The sequence below is a fragment of the Mustelus asterias genome, chromosome 27 (genome assembly GCF_964213995.1).
Source record: "Mustelus asterias chromosome 27, sMusAst1.hap1.1, whole genome shotgun sequence".
Taxonomy (NCBI): Eukaryota; Metazoa; Chordata; class Chondrichthyes; order Carcharhiniformes; family Triakidae; genus Mustelus; species Mustelus asterias.
In genome coordinates this window covers 922,273-943,155 of record NC_135827.1, presented here as the reverse complement: position 1 = coordinate 943,155, position 20,883 = coordinate 922,273, and the positions used below count along the sequence as shown (strand labels likewise).

The 20,883-nt window shown below is 44.0% G+C and overlaps 1 protein-coding gene across 1 annotated transcript in view; it reads left to right on the top strand.

Annotated features, from left to right (window-relative positions):
- Positions 1-7,499, top strand: part of siae (sialic acid acetylesterase) — a 93,514-nt gene extending 86,015 nt beyond the window's left edge. Inside the window, exons 9-10 of the mRNA XM_078199231.1 lie at positions 4,086-4,278; positions 6,232-7,499. Of these exons, the coding sequence (XP_078055357.1) occupies positions 4,086-4,278; positions 6,232-6,471 (433 nt within the window). The 3' untranslated portion in view covers positions 6,472-7,499. The remainder of the gene's footprint in view (positions 1-4,085; positions 4,279-6,231) is intronic.
- Positions 7,500-20,883: the final 13,384 nt, after the last annotated feature.

Here is a 20,883-nt window from a genome sequence, read left to right as displayed (position 1 = left end):
GCAAGGGAAAACTGAATCAACATTCTTTTAATTGTAAAATCGCAGTTAGGGTAGTGGTATGCTCCTCCTGCCAGGTGTGGGAAATCATGGAGCAATCTAGTCTCCCTGACAATTTTATCTGCAGGAAATGTGTCCAGCTGCAGCTCCTCACAGACCGCATTGTTCAGTTGGAGCGACAGCTGGACGTACTGTGGAGTATACAGGGGCAGAGTGTGATAGACACTAGCTACAGGGAGGTTGTCACACCACAGGTTCAGTCAGGTAGATGGATGACTACTGGGAGAGGCAGGCAGGTACTGCAGGAGTCTCCTGTGGCTATTCCCCTTTCAAACAGGTATACCGTTTTGGATACTGTTGAAGAGGATAGCCTCTCAGGAGAAAATACCAGCAGCAGTCAGGCCTATGGCACCACACTTGGTTCTGCTGTAGAGCAGGGTCGGGCAAAGGTCAAGCGAACAGTAGTAATAGAGGACTCCATAGTTAGGGGCACAGACAGGCATTTCTGTGGCTGCGATTGAGACGCCAGGATGGTGTGTTGCCTCCCTGGTGCCAGGGTCAAGGCCGCCTCTGAGGGGTTGCAGGATATTCTTAAAGGGGAGGGTGAACAGACAGAAGTCGTTGTACACATTGGTACCAATGACATAGGTAGGAAAAAGGATGAGGCCCTGAAGTGTGAATATAGAGAGTTAGGCAGGAGGCTAAAGTGCAGGACCTCGAAGGTAGTCATTTCAGGACTACTGTCGGTGCCACGTGCGAGTGAGAGTAGGAATAGGAAGATTAGGCAGATGAATGCGTGGTTTGATGGCTGATGCAGAGGGGCAAAGATTTAGATTTGTGGATCATTTTGATCTCTTCTGGGGCAGGGGTGACCTGTTCAAGAGAGATGGGAGGGGGACTGGTGGGGACATTTGCTATGGGCTGACGAATGGCAGATGGAGTTTAATTTAGATAAATGTGAGGTGACGCATTTTGGTAGATTGAACCAGGGCAGGACTTATTCAGTTAATGGTGGGGCGTTGGGGAGAGTTACAGAACAAAGAGATCTAGCGGTACATGTTCATAGCTCCTTGAAAGTCACAGGTGGACAGAGTGATGAAGAAGGCATTCAGCATGCTTGGTTTCATTGGTCAGAACATTGAATACAGGAGTTGGGATGTCTTGTTGGAGTTGTACAAGACATTGGTAAGGCCACACTTGGAATACTGTGTGCAATTCTGGTCACCCTATTATAGAAAGGATATTATTAAACTAGAAAGAGTGCAGAAAAGATTTACTAGGATGCTACCGAGACTTGATGGTTTGAGTTATTAGGAGAGGCTGGATAGACTGGGGCTTTTTTCTCTGGAGCGCAGAAGGCTGAGGGGTGATCTTACAGAGGTCTATAAAATAATGAGGGGCATAGATCAGCTAGATAATCAGTATCTTTTCCCAAAGGTAAGGGAGTCTAAAACTAGAGGGCATAGGTTTAAGGTAAGAGGGGAGAGATACAAAAGTGTCCAGAGGGGCAATTTTTTCACGCAGAGGGTGGTGAGTGTCTGGAACAAGCTGCCAGAGGTAGTAGTAGAGGTGGGTACAATTTTGTCTTTTAAGAAGCATTTAGACAGTTACATGGGTACGATGGGTATAGAGAGATATGGGCCAAATGTGGGCAATTGGGATTAGCGTGGGGTTTAAAAAAAAGAGTGGCATGGACAAGTTGGGTCCATGCTGTAAACCTCTGACTCTATGCATTGACAGCTTTAGTGGATACCACTCAGGAGGGTTTAAACTAGTTTGGCAGCGAGGTGGGACCCAAAGGGAGACAGGAGAGAAGGTTGAGGACAGCATGGAAGTTAAAAAGAGCATGTTCAATAGTAAAGGCAGTGTCAGTAATCCTGGTCTCGACCGGTCAGACAAGAGCAGGACAGAGAGCAAGGGAAGTCTAGATTAAACTGCATTTATTCAATGCAAGAGGCCTGACGGGCAAGGCATGGATGGATACATGGGACTGGGATGTTATAGCTATTACTGAAATATGGCTAAGGGAGAGACAGGACTGGCAGCTCATTGATCCAGGGTACAGATGCAATAGGAAAAATAGAACAGTAGGTTAGAGGGGAGGGGGAGTTGCGTTTTTGATTCAGGAGAACATTATAGCAGTACTGAGAGGGGATATTTCTGAGAGTTCACCCACTGAGTCTACACTTTGATAGGATTGTACTATAGGCCCCCAAATACTCAGCAGGAAATTGAGGAGCAAATATGTAAGGCGATTACAGATAACTCCAAGAAAAGTAGGGTGGTCATAGTGGGGACTTTAACTTTCCCAACATTGACTGGGACAGCCATAGTATGAGCGGCTTGGATGGAGAGAAATCTGTTGAGTGTATTCACGAGGAATTTCTCATTCAGTATGTGGATGGCCCGACTAGAGAGGGGGCAAAACTTGACCTCCTCTTGGGAAATAATGAAGGGCAGGTGACAGAAGTGTTAGTGAGGAATCATTTTGGAACCAGTAACAATAATTCTATTAGTTTTAAGATCGCTATGGAGAATGATAGGTCTGGCCCAAAAGTTAAAATTCTAAATTGGGGCAAGGCCAATTTTGATGGTATTAGACAGGAACTTTTAAAAGTTGACTGGGGGTGGGTGTTGGCAGGCAAAGGGACGTCTGGTAAGTGGGAGGCTCTCAAAAATGTGTTAACCAAGGTTCAGGGTAAGCACACTTCATTCAGAGTGAAAGGCAAGGCTCGTAGGAGTCGGGAATCCTGGATGACTGGGGATATTGAGGCCCTGGTCAAGAAGAAGGGGGCACATGACATACATAGGCAGCTAGGATCAAGTGGATCCCTTGAAGCGTATAGAGACTGTCAGAGTAGAGATAAGAGAGAAATCAGGAGGGCAAAAAGGGAACATGAGATTGCGGTAAAGGAGAAACCAAATGGCTTCTACAAATACGTAAAGGGCAAAAGAGTAAGTAGGGAGAGAAAAGGGCCTCTTAAGGGTCAACAAGGTCGTCTATGTGTGCGGATCCACAAGAGATGGGTGAGATCCTAAATGAATATTTCTCATCAATATTTACTGTTGAGAAAGGCATGGGTGTTAGGGAACTTGGGGAAATAAATAGTGATATCTTGAGGAGTGTACATATTACAGCGAAGGGGGTGCATCAAGATAGATAAATCCCCGGGACCCTGTGAAGAATATCCCAGGATGCTGTGGGAGGAAATTGTGGGTCCCTTAGCAGAGATATTTAAATCATCAACAGCAACAGGTGAGGTGCCTGAAGATTGGAGAGTGGCAAATGTTATGCCATTGTTTAAGATGGACTGGGACTTTTTTTTCCCTGGAGCGTAAGAGGCTCCTTATAGAGCCTTATAGAGGTCTATAAAATAATGAGGGGCATAGATAAGATAGATAATCAACATCTTTTCCCAAAGGTAGGGGAGTCTAAAACTAGAGGGCATAGGTTTAAGGTGAGGGGGGAGATACAAAAGGGTCCAGAGGGATAAGATTGGTATAGAGCGATATGGGCCAAACACGGGCAATTGGGATTAGCTTAATAGTAAAAACTGGGTTGCATGGACAAGTTGGGCCGAAGGACCTGTTTCCTGCTGTTAACCTCTATGACTATGAAGGACATTGATAGGATAGATAGGAAGAAACATTTCCCTTAGTAGGGGGTCAGTTACCAGGAGGCATAGATTTAAGGTAAGGGGCAGGTGATTTAGAGGGGATTTGAGGAAAAACATTTTCATCCAGAGGGTGGTGGGAATCTGAAACTCTGTCTGAAAGTGTGGTAGAGGTGGGAACCCTCACAACATTTAAGAAGCATTCAGATGAGCACTCAAAACACCTTAATTTACAAGGCTACGAACCAAGTGCTGGAAAATGGGGTTAGAATAGATAGGTGCTTGATGGCCAGCAGAGACATGATGGGCCAAATGGTCTCTTTCTGTGCTATAAAACTTGATAATTCCCTTAATGCTGCAGTAAATGTCAGCCTTGACTACATGTTAAACATCTGAGTGGACCCCCGGGAGCCAATAACTTCGCAGAATCCGAGGGTTGCAGGAGTGTGCAAATAAATATTTAATATTTTTCAGCATTCATCCTCGGTATAAACAAGACGTTGCATACAGATTGTACCTTGGTGCTCAAGCAGTGGCTTATGGAGAGACGGCAGTCGTTTTCCAGGGCCCGTTTCCAAAGAGTCTTCAGCTCAAGAACAGTACAGAATTGATCATCACCTACACACAGGAGCTGACTGTGCTGGAGCTCAGTAAAAACATATTTGAGGTATGGCACAGCTGCACTCAGCCTATAACAGCCAGACTACTCCAGACACACCTGTTTTATAATAAGTCATGATATTACTGCATAAAACAAGCTCTTAGTTTTGCATATTGAATAGTTTCCAAAGGTGGTGTGAACTCCTCAGGCTGCCAGCTGAATGTCCCTAAATACGGGGAGCAGGCTCTTGCTGCTCCCTTTAATATTTCCAGTTGAGGGTAAATGATTTATAGTCAGGAAAAGTCCTCAAAATGAGGGATGAGGTTGAACGTGGAAAAAGAAACCTGCTGATTGCCTTACTCAGCATGAATCAGTACTTCCCCATTTTGAACATCAGTTGGAAGGAGCAGTGATGATGGCAAGGGCACAGAATGCAGTCTGGGTGGGAATATCAATGCCTGCCTCCAAATGTGGTAGGGTCCCACCATTACTGACTGAACTGGCTTAGTGCTAAAGGACACATCTGCCAGACTTGGCCGGGGGCAGTGAGGGAACCAGTAAGAGAGAAAAACCTACTTTAATCTCATTTTCACCAATTTATATTCACTTGTCTGTCATTATTGATGGGAGTGACCACCACACAGTCCTTTGGAGATGAGGTCCTATCTTCACACTAACCACACCCTCCATTGTGAGATGTGGCACTACCATTGTGGTAAATGGGTTAAAGATCAAGCAACTCAAAATTGAGTTTCCATCGGGCACTGTGGGCCATCAGCAGCAACAGAATAGTATTCCACCATGATGGCCACCATATCCCTCACTCCACCATTACCATCAAGCCAGGGACCAAACCTAATTCAGTAAGGGATGGGAAGCATGCTAGAGCAACAGCAGAGGTACCTGAAAATGAGTGAAGCGACAACGGAATGGCATGCTTGATAAAGAGCAGATGCAGCATGCGATAGAGCTAAATAATCCCAAGCCCAATGGATCAGATCCAAGATCCATATCTGCCGCATCCTGTAGTGAATGATGGTGATCAACTAATTGGAGGAGAAGGCTCCACAAATTGAGATTGTCCATCCCAATTCCTATTAATGAATTTGCTCAGCCATTTGAGAGAGCCATGAGCCAGGATGATGTAGGACTGGCAATCATATATAGACTGCAGACTGAAAGACATCTATGCCCTCAAATTCTCCTGCAGCTGTCAGTTTTGTCTGATCAGTGAATGCAGTGAGTGCAGTGCTGAGCACATTTTGTACAAAACACAACTCATTGTTTGTGGAATGGGGAGTTTTGAATAATATTAATGGACAGATTTATTTATTCTTGATAATTACAGCAACAAATCATGAAATGTGATGTAGTCGATGACCCATGGATATGCTCTGCCCACTTGTGCAGGATAAACAGTGCAGAGCGGGGAGAAACAGATATCTGTTGCAGAGAAGGAAGCTATTCATCATAGTCACACCATCATGAGCCAGTATTCTACTGAGACAGACTTATTTGAAGATCAGGTTCTTCCGACTCATCAAGCAATCTAGATAATCAAACTACTGTTCAAGGTGTAACCAGGATATTGCTGGCCGCTGCCCATCACAGCAACTAGTCTAAATGTCTGATTAGGACCTGCAAATAAAATACCTGCATTTCTACAAGATTCATGATTCCAAGTGACTGTATATAGATAATCTATAAAAGATAATGAAGGGGCTTGCTTTGCTCATTAAAGAAAGTAAATTTCTTAATCCAAGATACATGGAGAGAAACAGTTGATATTTTTATAGTCAAAGGTGAGATTAAATAAACGAATGTTCCTGAGGAAGGTGAGAATTATTACCCCACTCCAAATGCCACTGTCTGGACAATGCCATTATCTTGTTGCAGTACAAGGAGATCTGTGACAAATGTAAATGATCAAGTGTGGTGGGGAAAGTGGTTGCTGATCAGCAGTTGGGATGCTCGCATTAATGCTTCAATGACAGGATATTTATATTTTTCTCTCTATAGGTGTGTTGCTGCACCAAATGGAATTTGTCCAGCTGTAACTGGCTCTCTGCCCCCATTATTAACCACTCCATCAACACACTGTCTTTATCTCTAAACGAGTGTCACCACAGGATGACTGCTATTCGCTATGCGTGGACGGAGTGGCCATGTAATCTGAAGAAGTGTCCCTTGTACAGTAAAGGCTATAAATTACCTGCTCCATCATTCATGATACAAACAGCCCACAATGGACCATTCTGAATGTCATCGATCAAATTATTACTGTAAAATGTTAACTGTACCAACTGTGAGATCAGAAAAGATTTTACAAAAATAACAGGACTACTTATGCTACCTAAAATTTCAAACTAGATCATTGTGCCTCCCTTGCCCCTTTAATAATAATTATTGCTGTTGGTTATTTTCATTTATATGACCAACTTTAGTACTGGTCCAGGGTTCCTTCCATTGGAGTATTTGTACTTTGAATAATTGACATACAGGGTCTGGAAGACCTGTACAAGTACTGTGAATCCAAGTTCTCATTCCTATTCCCTATAGATTCATTGGCAAAGTTATACTTGTTAAAACTAACAGATTTTCTACTTACCTTTTTCAGATGTTCCAAGTAAATAAATCTTAGGACTGTACACAACCTGGAAATTAACTTCTCTTCATGATATTAGTAATTCAAAGTGAATAATAAACCTGTATAGACAGATTTAATCTACTCGGGGATCTAACAATATTAGGGCATGAACAATTTTATCAACCACATGTACTTTTAGTATCTTAATTAACAATTAATTTGAACCACTTGCAGAGAACCAATTAGCATCCAGACTTCAGATATTCTTCAGATATTTATGAGATAATTTTGATTGGATCAAAGGCTTAGATGGTCAACAGGAAGGTATCTGCAGGCAGAGCCCAGACTCCAGGCTGGAGTTCAAAGTGAGGTCAGTCCACCAATTCATTAGCTATCAGGTGAAATATGTTCCATGTTCTTTTACTAATGCTATCAGAGTGACAGGTTTAACACTGCAAGCTACCAGCTGTCTTTGCAAGATTAACTATAAAACTAACCCAGTGAGGGAAGAAGTAAAATTTTGGGCATTAAAACTGCTGCAATATTGTACTGTTAGAATCAGCTTCGTAATGTTGTTTGAGGATATTCTTAAGAACAGTGCACTTTCCGTTTGAATTTTCCACTTTTTGCATGTTTCCCTGCCTGCATAACTGAATAAGAAGTCTCACAACACCAAGGTAAAGTCCAACAGGTTTATTTGGTAGCACAAGCTTTTGGAGCACTGCCCCTTCACCAGGTGAGTGAGAGTTGTGTTCACAAACAGAGCATATATAGACACAAACTCAGTTTACAAGATGATGGTTGGAATGCGAGTCTTTACAGGTAATCAAGTCTTAAAGGTACAGACAATGTGAGTGGAGAGAGCGTTAAGCACAGGTTAAAGAGGTGTGTATTGTCTCCAGCCAGGACAGTTCGTGAGAATTTGCAAGCCCAGACAAGTCGTGGGGGTTACAGATAGTGTGACATGAATCCAAGATCCCGGTTGAGGCCGTCCTCATGTGTGTGGAACTTGGCTATCAGTTTCTGCTCAGCGATTCTGTATTGTCGTGTGTTATGAAGGCCACCTTGGAGAACGCTTACCCGAAGATCAGAGGCTGAATGCCCATGACTGCTGAAGTGTTCCCCAACAGGAAGAGAACACTCCTGCCTGGTGATTGTCAAGCGCTGTTCATTCATCTGTTGTCGTAGCGTCTGTATGGTCTCCCCAATGTACCATGCCTCGGGACATCCTTTCCTGCAGCGTATCAGTAAGACAACGTTGGCTGAGTTGCAAGAGTATGTACTGTGTATCTGGTGGATGGTGTTCTCACGTGAGATGATGGCATCCGTGTCGATGATCTGGCACGTCTTGCAGAGGTTGCTGTGGCAGAGTTGTGTGGTATCGTGGTCACTGTTCTGAAGGCTGGATAGTTTGCTGCGGACAATGGTCTGTTTGAGGTTGTGCGGTTGTTTGAAGGCAAGAAGTGGGGGTGTGGGGATGGCCTTGGCGAGATGTTCATCTTCATCGATGACATGTTGAAGGCTCCAGAGAAGACGTCGTAGCTTCTCCGCTCTGGGGAAGTACCGGACGACGAAGGATACTCTGTCCGCCGTGTCCCGTGTTTGTCTTTTAAGGAGGTCGGTGCAGTTTTTCACTGTGGCACGTTGGAACTGTCGATCGATGACTCGAGCGCCATATCGTAGAACCATAGAAAATTACAGCTCAGAAACAGGCCTTTTGGCCCTTCTTGTCTGTGCCAAACCATTTTTTGCCTAGTCCCACTGACCTGCACTTGGACCATATCCCTCCACACCCCTCTCATCCATGAACCCGTCCAAGTTTTTCTTAAATGTTAAAAGTGACCCTGCATTTACCACTTTTTCCGACAGCTCATTCCACACTCCCACCACTCTCTGAATGAAGAAGCCCCCCCTAATATTCCCTTTAAACTTTCTCCTTTCACCCTTAACCCATGCCCTCTGGTTTTTTTCTCCCCTAGCCTCAGTGGAAAAAGCCTGCTTGCATTCGCTCTATCTATACCCATCAAAATCTTATACACTTCTATCAAATCTCCCCTCATTCTTCTATGCTCCTGTTCTTATGAGGGCGCCTGTAGGTGTCTGTTGCAATCCTGCTCATCCGAGCAGATCCTGTGTATACGGAGGGCTTGTCCGTAGGGGATGGCTTCTTTTAACGTGTTTAGGGTGAAAGCTGGAGAAGTGGAGCATCGTGAGGTTATCCATGGGCTTGTGGTACAGTGAAATGCTGAGGTGGCTGTCCTTGATGGAGATGCGTGTGTCCAAGAATGCAACCACTTCTTGCCTTCAAACAACCGCACAACTTCAAACAGACCGCAGCAAACTACCCAGCCTTCAGAACAGTGACCACGACACCACACAACCCTGCCACAGCCAGCACTGCAAGACGTGCCAGATCATCGACACGGATGCCATCATCTCACGTGAGAACACCATCCATCAGGTACACGGTACATACTCTTGTGACTCAGCCAACGTTGTCTACCAGATATGCTGCAGGAAAGGATGTCCCGCGGCATGGTACATTGGGGAGACCATGCAGACGCTACAACAACAGATGAATGAACACCGCTCGACAATCACCAAGCAGGAGTGTTCTCTTCCTGTTGGGAAACACTTCAGCAGTCATGGGCATTCGGCCTCTGATCTTCGGGTAAGCGTTCTCCAAGGCGGCCTTTACGACCATGCAGAATCGCTGAGCAGAGACTGATAGCCAAGTTCCGCACACATGAGGACGGCTCAACCGGGATCTTGGGTTCATGTCACACTATCTGTAACCCCACGATTTGCCTGGGCTTGCAAAATCTCACTAAATGTCCTGGCTGGAGACAATACACACCTCTTTAACCTGTGCTTAACCCTCTCTCCACTCACATTGTCTGTACCTTTAAGACTTGATTACCTGTAAAGACTCGCATTCCAACCATTATCTTGTAAATTGAGTTTGTGTCTATATATGCCCTGTTTGTGAACACAACTCCCACTCACCTGATGAAGGGGCAGTGCTCCAAGAACTTGCACTACCAAATAAACCTGTTGGACTTTAACCTGGTGTTGTGAGACTTCTTACCGTGCTTACCCCAGTCCAATGCTGGCATCTCCACATCAAGCATGACTGAGTACAGACAGGGTGGGCTTGATCTTAAAAACTGGCACTAATATTTCAAAATGGAAGACACAGAAAAAATAATTATGCCTATTGAGGACTTGTAGTGTCGTGAACAGATAGAACTTTTTAATTATTTATGATTAGAGAATATTCTGACTAGATTATTCACAACTCAGAAGCAATGCATAACTGGATGCAGCAAGACTGGGCCAACATTTAACTCAGTACTGATATTCGACAAGTAACATTCACACCACACAGAGTGTCTTATCTACAATATTAAAGAATCCAACCTTCTCCCCTTGACATTCAACTGCATTATCGTTACCAAATACCTCATTGCATGAACCCGCACCATCAACATCTGGGGAGGCCACCAACTTTATTAGACTGACCACATAAATAATATAGTTGCATGAGCAGGTCAGAGGCTTGAAATTTTGGTTAACACACCTCCTGACACAAGTAGGGAGTGTGATGTAATACATTTCACCTGTGCTGCACCATCCAGGACAAAGCAGTCTGCTTGATTCATACCCCATTCACCACTTTAAACATTCACTAAAGGTGCACCATAGCTGCATTGTGTAACATCTACAAGATGTACTACTACAGCTCACCAAGGCACCTTTGACAGTACCTTCTAACAATGTGACCTCTACCACCTAGAAAGATGAGGGCAGGAAATACATAGGAATAACTAGGCTTGTCACAGACCTCCAGTTAGAAAAGTACTCTTCCACTGCTACTCTCTGCTTTCTATGCCCAAGACAGTTTGGTATCCATCTTACCAGCGCACCTCGGATCCCATGTGACTTCACCTTCTGTATCAGCCTGCCATGAGGAACCTTATTGAAGGCTTTTCTAAAGTCCACATATACAACATCCCCTGCCCTGGTCAATTTTTCTTGTCACTTCCTCAAAGAAATCAATCGTTTGTGAGACACAACCTCTCCTTCACAAAACCATGCTATAAGCCTATTCTCTTCCAGATGTGAGTACATCCTGTCCCTAAGAATCTCCTCTAACAATTTCCCCTGATTACCACTGATGTAAGGCTTACAGGCCTGGAATTGGAGTTCCATTGATATAGCATCTTTGACCACCTTAGACAGCGTTTACAACCAGGTACTTTTTAAATGTAGTTACTGCTGTAATGTAGGAAAAGATAAGTAGGCCTGGGTGGTTACAATTTAGTTGAACTTGACCATTTTTCATTGTATGCACTATAACAAGTAACAAGGTCAAGGAAGCCATTTTGATGCTAACATAGAGCCAAAGAAGCCTTTAGTGTTCTGTATTTTGTATTAACCAATGTATTAATCAAAATTACTGATTTAAGATGGTCATCTGTCACAAACATATGAGTGAACAGGAAGTGAGTCTTAATTAGGATGTAGTTAATGAATCAATAATCAAAATAGTAAGTCTGGATTTTTATCAAAAGTTTATTAAGTTTAATTAGCGTAGTTCATACGTTGGTGTGAGAAAGCCAGTTTCAGATAAACTGTGATTTAAAAGAACTGAGCTTTAGGAGATACCTATTGAAACTTTATGAATAGAGAGTTGTTCAAGATAACCCTGCTGTATTCTTGCCTGAAATAATAAGGCTAGGTATCGGCATGGTGACACAGTGGTTAGCACTGCTGCCTCACAGCTCCAGGTACCAGGGTTCGATTCCTGACTTGGGTCACTGTCTGTGTGGAGTTTGCACATTCTCCCTGTGTCTGCATGGGTTTCCTCCGGGTGCTCTGGTTTCCTCCCACAGTCTGAAGATGTGCGGGTTAGGTGCATTGGCCATGTTAAATTGCTCCTTAGTATCTCGGGATGTGTAAGTTAGCAGGATTAGTGGGGTAAATATGTGGGGTTCGGGCAGTGGCTCCCAAACTTTTTTCACAGGGCCGTACTTTCGGAATAAAAATTTGCTCGTGCCCCACCAAATTTTTTATTCATAAGAAATACATTCAAAAACAAAAAAAAACAACTCCTAGCAGTGCTTGATTCATAACATAGAACACAATTACTTTATAATATGATCATGGGACATCCAGAAAGTATAAAACAATGCAGCTACATAAAAACATCTATCCATTATTAAATGTTTCTTTGATTGTCCTTGAATCTTCCCGCCACACTTGCCATCCTCTCTCGCCGCACCAGTGTGGCGCGCCGCACCCTTTGGGAACCACTGGGTTAGGGGGATAGGGCTAAGGTGGGATTGTTGTCGGTACAGACTCGATGGGCCGAATGGCCTCCTTCTGCACTGTAGGCTTTCTATGTATGAAATTGAGAATCAATTAAATTAACCTGGTCATGCCAAGAACTAATTATTAAATTGAAAAAAGCCTGACTCACCTCAGAATAATGATCACTCAGGAGTTAACAGCACTGCTTTCGCAAGGCTTCTTTGCTCGCCAAGTACTGAGGACACCTGAGGCAAGAATTTTCAAGTGTAGTTGTGTCAAAGGTTTTTGCTTCAACAGATTGATCACCCAATTAATTTGTAAAAAGTCATTGTCTTAAAGTTATTAAGTATACCTTTTTTCTTCAATAAAGTTCTTTAAATTTACGATCCAAAGAGTCCAGCTTTTACTTTAATTGGGTAATTCTTGTCCAAACCTAAGTAAATTTCTGGCAGGTTTTGGTGGTTGAAATCAATTAAGTTGCAGAAAAGAAGATTAAATAACAGAAAAACACAGCAAACCACGTGTGCGCAGTAAGATTCCATGGATGGTTAAGTTATGAGGCCAGGTTGCACAGACTAGATTTATGTTTTATTGAGAATAGATTATTAAGCATAATGTAATTGAAGTCCAAAGATGTGCGGGTTAGGTTGATTGGCCAGGTTAAAAATTGTCCCTTAGAGTCCTGGGATGTGTAGGTTAGAGGGATTAGTGGGTAAAATATGTGGGGGTAGGGCCTGGGTGGGATTGTGGTCGGTGCAGACTCGATGGGCCGAATGGCCTCCTTCTGCACTGTAGGGTTTCTATGTTCTATGTTAAGTGATTAAGATAAAGGAGTTGAGAGTGCAGATGGAGACATGGAGGCATAACCTTAAAATTAGAGGTCAGTCATTCAGTGGTGATGTCCAGAAGTTCCTTTCCACACAAACATAGTGAATATCTGGAACTGTCTCCTCCAAAAATCTGTTAGACTGGTGTTCAACAGAAAATTTCAAAACCGAGCATTGTTAGATTCAATTATCAAATGTTATGGGATTAAGGTGGATAAATGGAGCTAAGACTGGACATCTAATAAAAGGATTTGGCTCAAGGAGTTGAATAGCCACCTCCTATTCCATATTAATGTAAATGGTAGGAAGAGAACATTGCCACCGCTGCGCATTGTCTGTGCACGCTGTTCGGTGGGTCATGACATATAGAAATCTAGTGTATCAATTCACATAATCTTCATGACGTCCAATACATTGCCAAATGTTGTTTCTTCAAAATCAGTTTCCTTCTAACAGGATGTGTCAAACTGAGATCACAGGGTAAATTGCACCCTCACACAAAGATCAGACACAATAGGTTTATAAACTGGGCCAGTTTGAGACTGGAGGCTGTACGACTAGTTTGAATGAAGGAAAGGTGCTTTCAGTAACTGTAACCAACTGGCTGATCTATCTAGGAGTGAATGTTGTCAGGTAGAAGATCAGAACCAATTTACTTTGTGAAGGGAATGTAACAATGAAAATGTTATCAGTCAACAGCAGAAGAATGCTGACATAGGAAGCTGTAACATGTTTCTATTGTATCATAATTTGTAAAGGTTATAATTGAAGTAGGCCATTTTCCAAAAGCCATATTTTTATTATCTCATCAATATTCACCTCATTAAACATATTCATTTATTGGACTGATTGGCACCATTCATAACGTGCCCACAATGCAGAGGGGAACACCCGAGTGGACATTCGTTTAAATCCTCCTCTGCACAGCTGAGAGACCTTTAATTTCAAAGCCGACAAAAGATCCTTATTCTGCCCAGCAACAGCACGAAGCTGCATTTTAAACCGGCCCTTGGCCAGAAGATCGGGATATCTGCGAGTCAAGACCTGGAGTGGGTTATATGGCATAACCGGACTGTCAATAAAATATTACAGGAATTAAATGGCCAATGCAGGCAGAGAAACTTAATAAACTAGGATAAAAAGAATAAAAGATTAGATTAAATCCCCCTACACACAGCAGGACAAAATGACATTAACACCTAATCTCGCAAGCATAGAATACAGACACAAAACAGTAGAGATCGATTTAGATAAGGGGACACATCGAGAGGATAATGGGAAACACATTAAAACACCGGGGCAAGAACAGGCAGTCCCATTAACACGGACACACACCACACAGATGCAAATTGACAAGTCTCTCAGGGAACTTCCTGACCAGACAGGCCACTTTGTAAGTATTGTAAAAATGTATGAGCAAATGTTCCCGCTCGAATTTGGATTCCTATAAATATCCAGAGCAAATGTATAACCATTGAGATCAACGTGGCCAAGCCACTGTTTCTAAGCTGGCTACGGGGGTCTCCCTGGGTACCCAGTAATTGTACAATAAAGAAAAACTCTTTGAACCTTGCCTTGCGACTCGATTCCCTTGAATGCACTGGTACAAGGGATTTTTCCCTACAACATAATGAACAATATGAACAGTTTAACATCCCAGTAATATTGGTGTTCCCCGAATGAAGTAATTCAATTTAATGCTGTAATTACATTCCCATTGTGTTACTCAGAGGTAGTCCGAGACCCGAAGTCTGATCACTGATTATTACTGGGTCCCACTCACGGTTCTACCTCTGATATCTCTCACTGATTGGCAGCTTTTGAGTTTGGTGCTCACTCCGTGTTCTGTAAATGTTGCTGTGCTGTTGGAATGTGTCACTCAGCGGTGAGCTAGAGCTATCACAGGCTAGCCCCAGTAAAACTTAGCCTGCATTAAAACCAGCCTGCACCTCTTCCCTAGATCATTTGCAATTAGAGCAGGTGCTGGAAATTATTCCACAACTGATTCTGAGCTGGGAAAGATTCAGGAAGTGGGAACCATGGGGATCCAAGGGTCTGGATGCAGTACCACAAATGTTTGATAACCTGACATGAGTGCTCAAGATCAGTCCATGTATTTTCAAATTCTATATCCCACCAGCTGCAACATGAATCTTCAAATCACCTTACCATCTGTTGTATTTTTACATTATTCGTAAGGGAACCAATTATTATGTGAATATGTCTTGAAGTGCCACATTCACAGTTGTGCTGCAGCCATATCCCATGTAACAATTCACTGTTAACAGTTCGCCAAGTCTATTAAGTTTTATCAGCCACATCGATGAAGCTCCAGCATTTTGAGTCTAAAATGTGATTATTTCTAACTTGTGGGAACCAGAGGACATATAACAAAGCAGACACACTGGGAACGTTTAAGACTTATCTAGGTAGCCACATGAACGGAGTGGGAATGGAGGGATACAAAAGAATGGTCTAGTTTGGACCGGGGAGCGGCGCGGGCTTGGAGGGCCGAAGGGCCTGTTCCTGTGCTGTATTGTTCTTTGTTCTTCCGCATGTTGTTTGTGAGTAAAAACCCAAGCATTTTAAACAACTTTAATGCTGAATTAGATTGAAAAATCAACCTGAATCAGTGCCAGAGAGAAAAACTAAGTGAATCACGTGAAACTGCAACAAAAAGCACTCAATTCTATCCCATGATCAATTGGGAGGCTGATGTTGTGGATGTATTCAAGAGTTTTTAAAATGTGTCACAGGTGAACTATCAGTAGCTTTCTGAAAGGCACTAACAAAGAGGAAATGGCAAGCCTGCCTACATGCTGTTGTAGGCAGGCTTGTGAGAAAAGGCTAAAGATTTGGTTAATAGCTGGGAACTGTGTAAAGTTGACAAAATCTTTGAAAAATTATTTTGGCTAGAGTATTTTGTAACTTAAAATGTGAAGATAAAGGTGGAGTAAAGAGGTATTGTGTTATAGTCAATTTTTTCATGTTTAGTAACTATTTGATTCTTTTGTAAAATGCTAATCTGCAGTCCTGTGACTCTGCTCATCCACATTTCTCAAAAACAAAATAAAAGATGATCTACTGAGCCAGGGTTCCATCATCTTGTCACCATATTATCCTAGGGGAGATGGGTTTACAGAAAGATATACCCTGACGGTCAAGAGAATCCTCACAAAACATCAAGAGACATAGGAAGACCCAAACCTTGCCTTATTGCCACTCCACTCTAACCTTTTATTGGAAGAAAGAAAATATGAGACAATTTTGCTGTGATGGGCATGTTCTCAATACCAGGTGTGCAGCTGTTTGGAAAACAGGTAGTTTTAAGGGATTTATATCTGTATGGTAAAGATTAAAAACAAGGTCTAGTGTTAGGTAGGTTTCTGTGCTTGCAAGGAAGCTGTGATTAGCTTTCAGACTGAGCAAACGTTTGTGTGGGATTTCATTTCATAGAACATAGATCATTACAGCGCAGTACAGGCCCTTCGGCCCTCGATGTTGCGCCGACCAGTGAAACCAATCTAATGCCCCTCTAATCTACACTATTCCAATATCATCCATATGTTTATCCAATAACCACTTGAATGCTCTTAATGTTGACGAGTCCACGACTGCTGCAGGCAGGGCATTCCACACCCTTACTACTCTCTGAGTAAAGAACCTACCTCTAACATCTGTCCTATATCTATCACCCCTCAATTTAAAGCTATGTCCCCTCGTGTTAGCCATCACCATCTGAGGAAAAAGGCTCTCACTATCCACCCTTTCTAATCCTCTGATCATCTTGTATGCCTCTATTAAGTCACCTCTTAACCTTCTTCTCTCTAACGAAAACAACCTCAAGCCCCTCAGCCTTTCCTCATACGATTTTACCACCATACCAGGCAACATCCTGGTAAATCTCCTCTGCACCCTTTCCAACACTTCCACATCCTTCCTATAATGCGGTGACCAGAACTGTACGCAATACTCCAAGTGTGGCCGCACCAGAGTTTTGTACAATTGCAACATGACCTCCTGGCTCCGAAACTCAATCCCTCTACCAATAAAAGCTAACACACCATACGCCTTCTTAACAACCCTATCAACCTGGGTGCCAACTTTCAGGGATCTATGCACATGGACACCCAGATCCCTCTGTTCATCCACACAACCAAGTATCTTACCATTAGCCCAGTACTCTGTATTCCTGTTACTCCTTCCAAAGTGAATCACCTCACACTTTTCCGCATTAAACTCCATTTGCCACCTCTCAGCCCAGCTCTGCAGCTTATCTATGTCCCTCTGTAACCTGCCACTTCCCTCCGCACTGTCTACAACTCCACCGACTTTAGTGTCATCCACAAATTTACTAACCCATCCTTCTACGCCCTCATCCAGGTCATTAATAAAAATGACAAACAGCAGTGGCCCTAAAGCAGATCCTTGCGGTACACCACTAATAACTGAACTCCAGGATGAATATTTTGCATCAACCACCACCCTCTGTTTTCTTCCAGCTGGCCAATTCCTGATCTAAATCACCCTCAATCCCATGTGTCCATATTTTCTGCAAAAGTTCCCATGGAGAACCTTATCAAACGCTTTGCTGAAATCCATATACACCACATCAACCGCTTTACCCTCATCCACCTCTTTGGTCACCTTCTCAAAGAACTCAATAAGGTTTGTGAGGCACGACCTACCCTTCACAAAACCGTGCTGACTATCCCTAATCAAATTATTCCTTTCCAGGTGATTATAAATCCTATCTCTTATAATCCTTTCCAATACTTTGCCCACAACAGAAGTAAGGCTCACCGGTCTATAATTACCAGGGTTGTCCCTACTCCCCTTCTTGAACAAGGGGACAACATTTGCTATCTTCCAGTCTTCTGGCACTGTTCCAGTAGACAATGACGACCCAAAGATCAAAGCCAAAGGCTCTGCAATCTCCTCTCTAGCCTCCCAGAGAATCCTAGAATAAATCCCATCCGGCCCAGGGGACTTATCTATTTTTACCCTTTCCAGAATTGCTAACAGCTCCTCCCTATGAACCTCAATCCCATCCAGTCCAACAGCCTGCATCTCAGTACTCCCCTCGACACTGTCCCTCTCCAGTGTGAATACCGATGAAAATATTCATTTAGTGCCTCTCCTATCTCTTCAGACTCCACGCACAACTTCCCACTCCTGTCCTTGACTGGCCCTAATCTTACCCTCGTCATTCTCATGTCCCCTCCTGGCTCTTCTTAACTCTTTCTTTAGGTCCTTCCTGGCTAACTTGTAACTCTCAAGTGCCCTAACTGAGCCTTCACGTCTCATCTTAACATAAGTCTCCTTCTTCCTCTTCACAAGAGATTCAACTCCTTAGTAAACCACGGTTCCCTCACACGTCTGCTTCCTCCCTGCCTGACACGTATATATTTATCAAGGACGCGTAGTAGCTGTTCCTTGAACAAGTTCCACATTACAATTGTGCCCATCCCCTGCAGTTTCCTTCCCCAACCTATGCCAGCTAAATCTCGCCTAATCGCATCATAATTTCCTTTCCCCCAGCTATAACTCTTGCCCTTTGGTATATACCTATCCTTTTCCATTGCTACGGTAAACGTAATCGAATTGTGGTCACTGTCACCAAAGTGCTCACCTACCTCCAAATCTAACACCTGGCCTGGTTCATTACCCAGTACCAAATCCAATGTGGCCTCGCCTCTTGTTGGTCTATCTACATACTCGTCAGGAAGCCTTCCTGCACACATTGGACAAAAACCGACCCCTCTAAAGTACTCGAACTATAGCTTTTCCAGTCAATATTTGTAAAGTTAAAGTCCCCCAGTACAGCTACCCTGCTACTTTCGCTCCTATCCAGAATCATCTTTGCAATCTTTTCCTCTACATCTCTGGAACTTTTCGGAGGTCTATAAAAAACTCCCAACAGGGTGACCTCTCCTTTCCTGTTTCTAACCTCAGCCCAAACTACCTCAGTAGACGAGTCCTCATCAAAAGTCCTTTCTGCCACTGTAATACTGTCCTTGACTAACAATGCCACACCTCCCCCTCTTTTACCACCTTCCCTGCACTTACTGAAACATCTAAACCCCGGAACCTGCAACAACCATTCCTGTCCCTGCTCTATCCATGTCTCCGAGATGGCCACAACATCGAAATCCCAGGTACCAACCCATGCTGCAAGCTCACCCACCTTATTCCGGATGCTCCTGGCGTTGAAGTATACACACTTCAAACCGCCTTCCTGCCTGCCAGTACACTCCTGCGATCCTGAAACCTCATCCATGACCTCACTACTCTCAACCTCCTGTACACCGGAGCTACAATTCAGGTACCCACCCCCCCTGCTGAATGAGTTTAAACCCTCCTGAAGAGCATTAGCAAATTTCCCCCCAAGATATTGGTACCCCTCTGGTTCAAGTGCAGACCATCCTGTTTGTAGAGGTCCCACCTACCCCAGAAAGAGCCCCAATTGTCCAGGTATCTGAATCCCTCCCTCCTGCACCATCCCTGTAACCACGTGTTCAACTGCTCTCTCTCCCTATTCCTCTCCTCACTATCACGTGGCACGGGTAACAAGCCAGAGATAACAACTTAGTTTGTTCTAGCCCTAAGCTTCCACCCTAACTCCCTGAATTTCTGCCTTACATCCCCATCCCTTTTCCTACCTATGTCTTGAGTGCCTATGTGAACCACAACTTGGGGCTGGTCCCCCTCCCCCTTAAGGATTTCGAAAACATTATCCGAGACATCGTGAACTCTGGCTCCTGGGAAGCAACACACCAACCGCGAGTCTCTCTCGTTCCTGCAGAATCTCCTATCCGTCCCTTTAACTATGGAGTCCCCAATGACTAATCCTCTACTCCTCTCCCCCCTTCCCTCTGAGCCACAAGGACAGACTCTGAGCCAGTGACCTGTACACCATGGCTTACCCCTGCTAAGTCCCCCCCCCCCCCCCCCCCCCCGCAACAGCATCCAGACACTTCGCCGGTTCAGCCATAGAAATACTGTGGTGACAAGAGTAGGTCAGATACTGGGAATTCTGTGGTAACTCACCAACTAACCTCACCAAAGCCTGTCCGCCACATACAAGGCACAAGTTTGGATGGTGTTGGAATTCTCCCAGACTTGCCTGAATGACTGCACATTCAAGGAGCTCAACACCATCCAGATCAAAACAGCCTGCTTAATAGGTAATCCATCCATTCATTCATAAGAACAAAGAACAGTACAGCACAGGAAACAGGACCTTCGGCCCTCCAAGCCTGTGCCGCTCCTTGGTCCAACTAGACCAATCGTTTGTATCCCTCCATTCCCAGGCTGCTCATGTGACTATCCAGGTAAGTCTTAAACGATGTCAGCGTGCCTGCCTCCACCACCCTACTTGGCAGCGCATTCCAGGCCCCCACCACCCTCTGTGTAAAAAACATCCCTCTAATATCTGAGTTATACTTCGCCCCTCTCACCTTGAGCCCGTGACCCCTCGTGAACGTCACTTCTGATCTGGGAAAAAGCTTCCCCCCGTTCACCCTATCTATCCCCTTCATAATCTTGTACACCTCTATTAGATCTCCCCTCATTCTCCGTCTTTCCAGGGAGAACAACCCCAGTTTACCCAATCTCTCCTCATAGCTAAGACCCTCCATACCAGGCAACATCCTGGTAAACCTTCTCTGCACTCTCTCTAACGCCTCCACGTCCTTCTGGTAGTGCGGCGACCAGAACTGGACGCAGTACTCCAAATGTGGCCTAACCAGCGTTCTATACAGCTGCATCATCAGACTCCAGCTTTTATACTCTATACCCCGTCCTATAAAGGCAAGCATACCATATGCCTTCTTCACCACCTTCTCCACCCGTGTTGCCACCTTCAAGGATTTGTGGACTTGCACACCTAGGTCCCTCTGTGTTTCTATACTCCTGATGACTCTGCCATTTATTGTATAACTC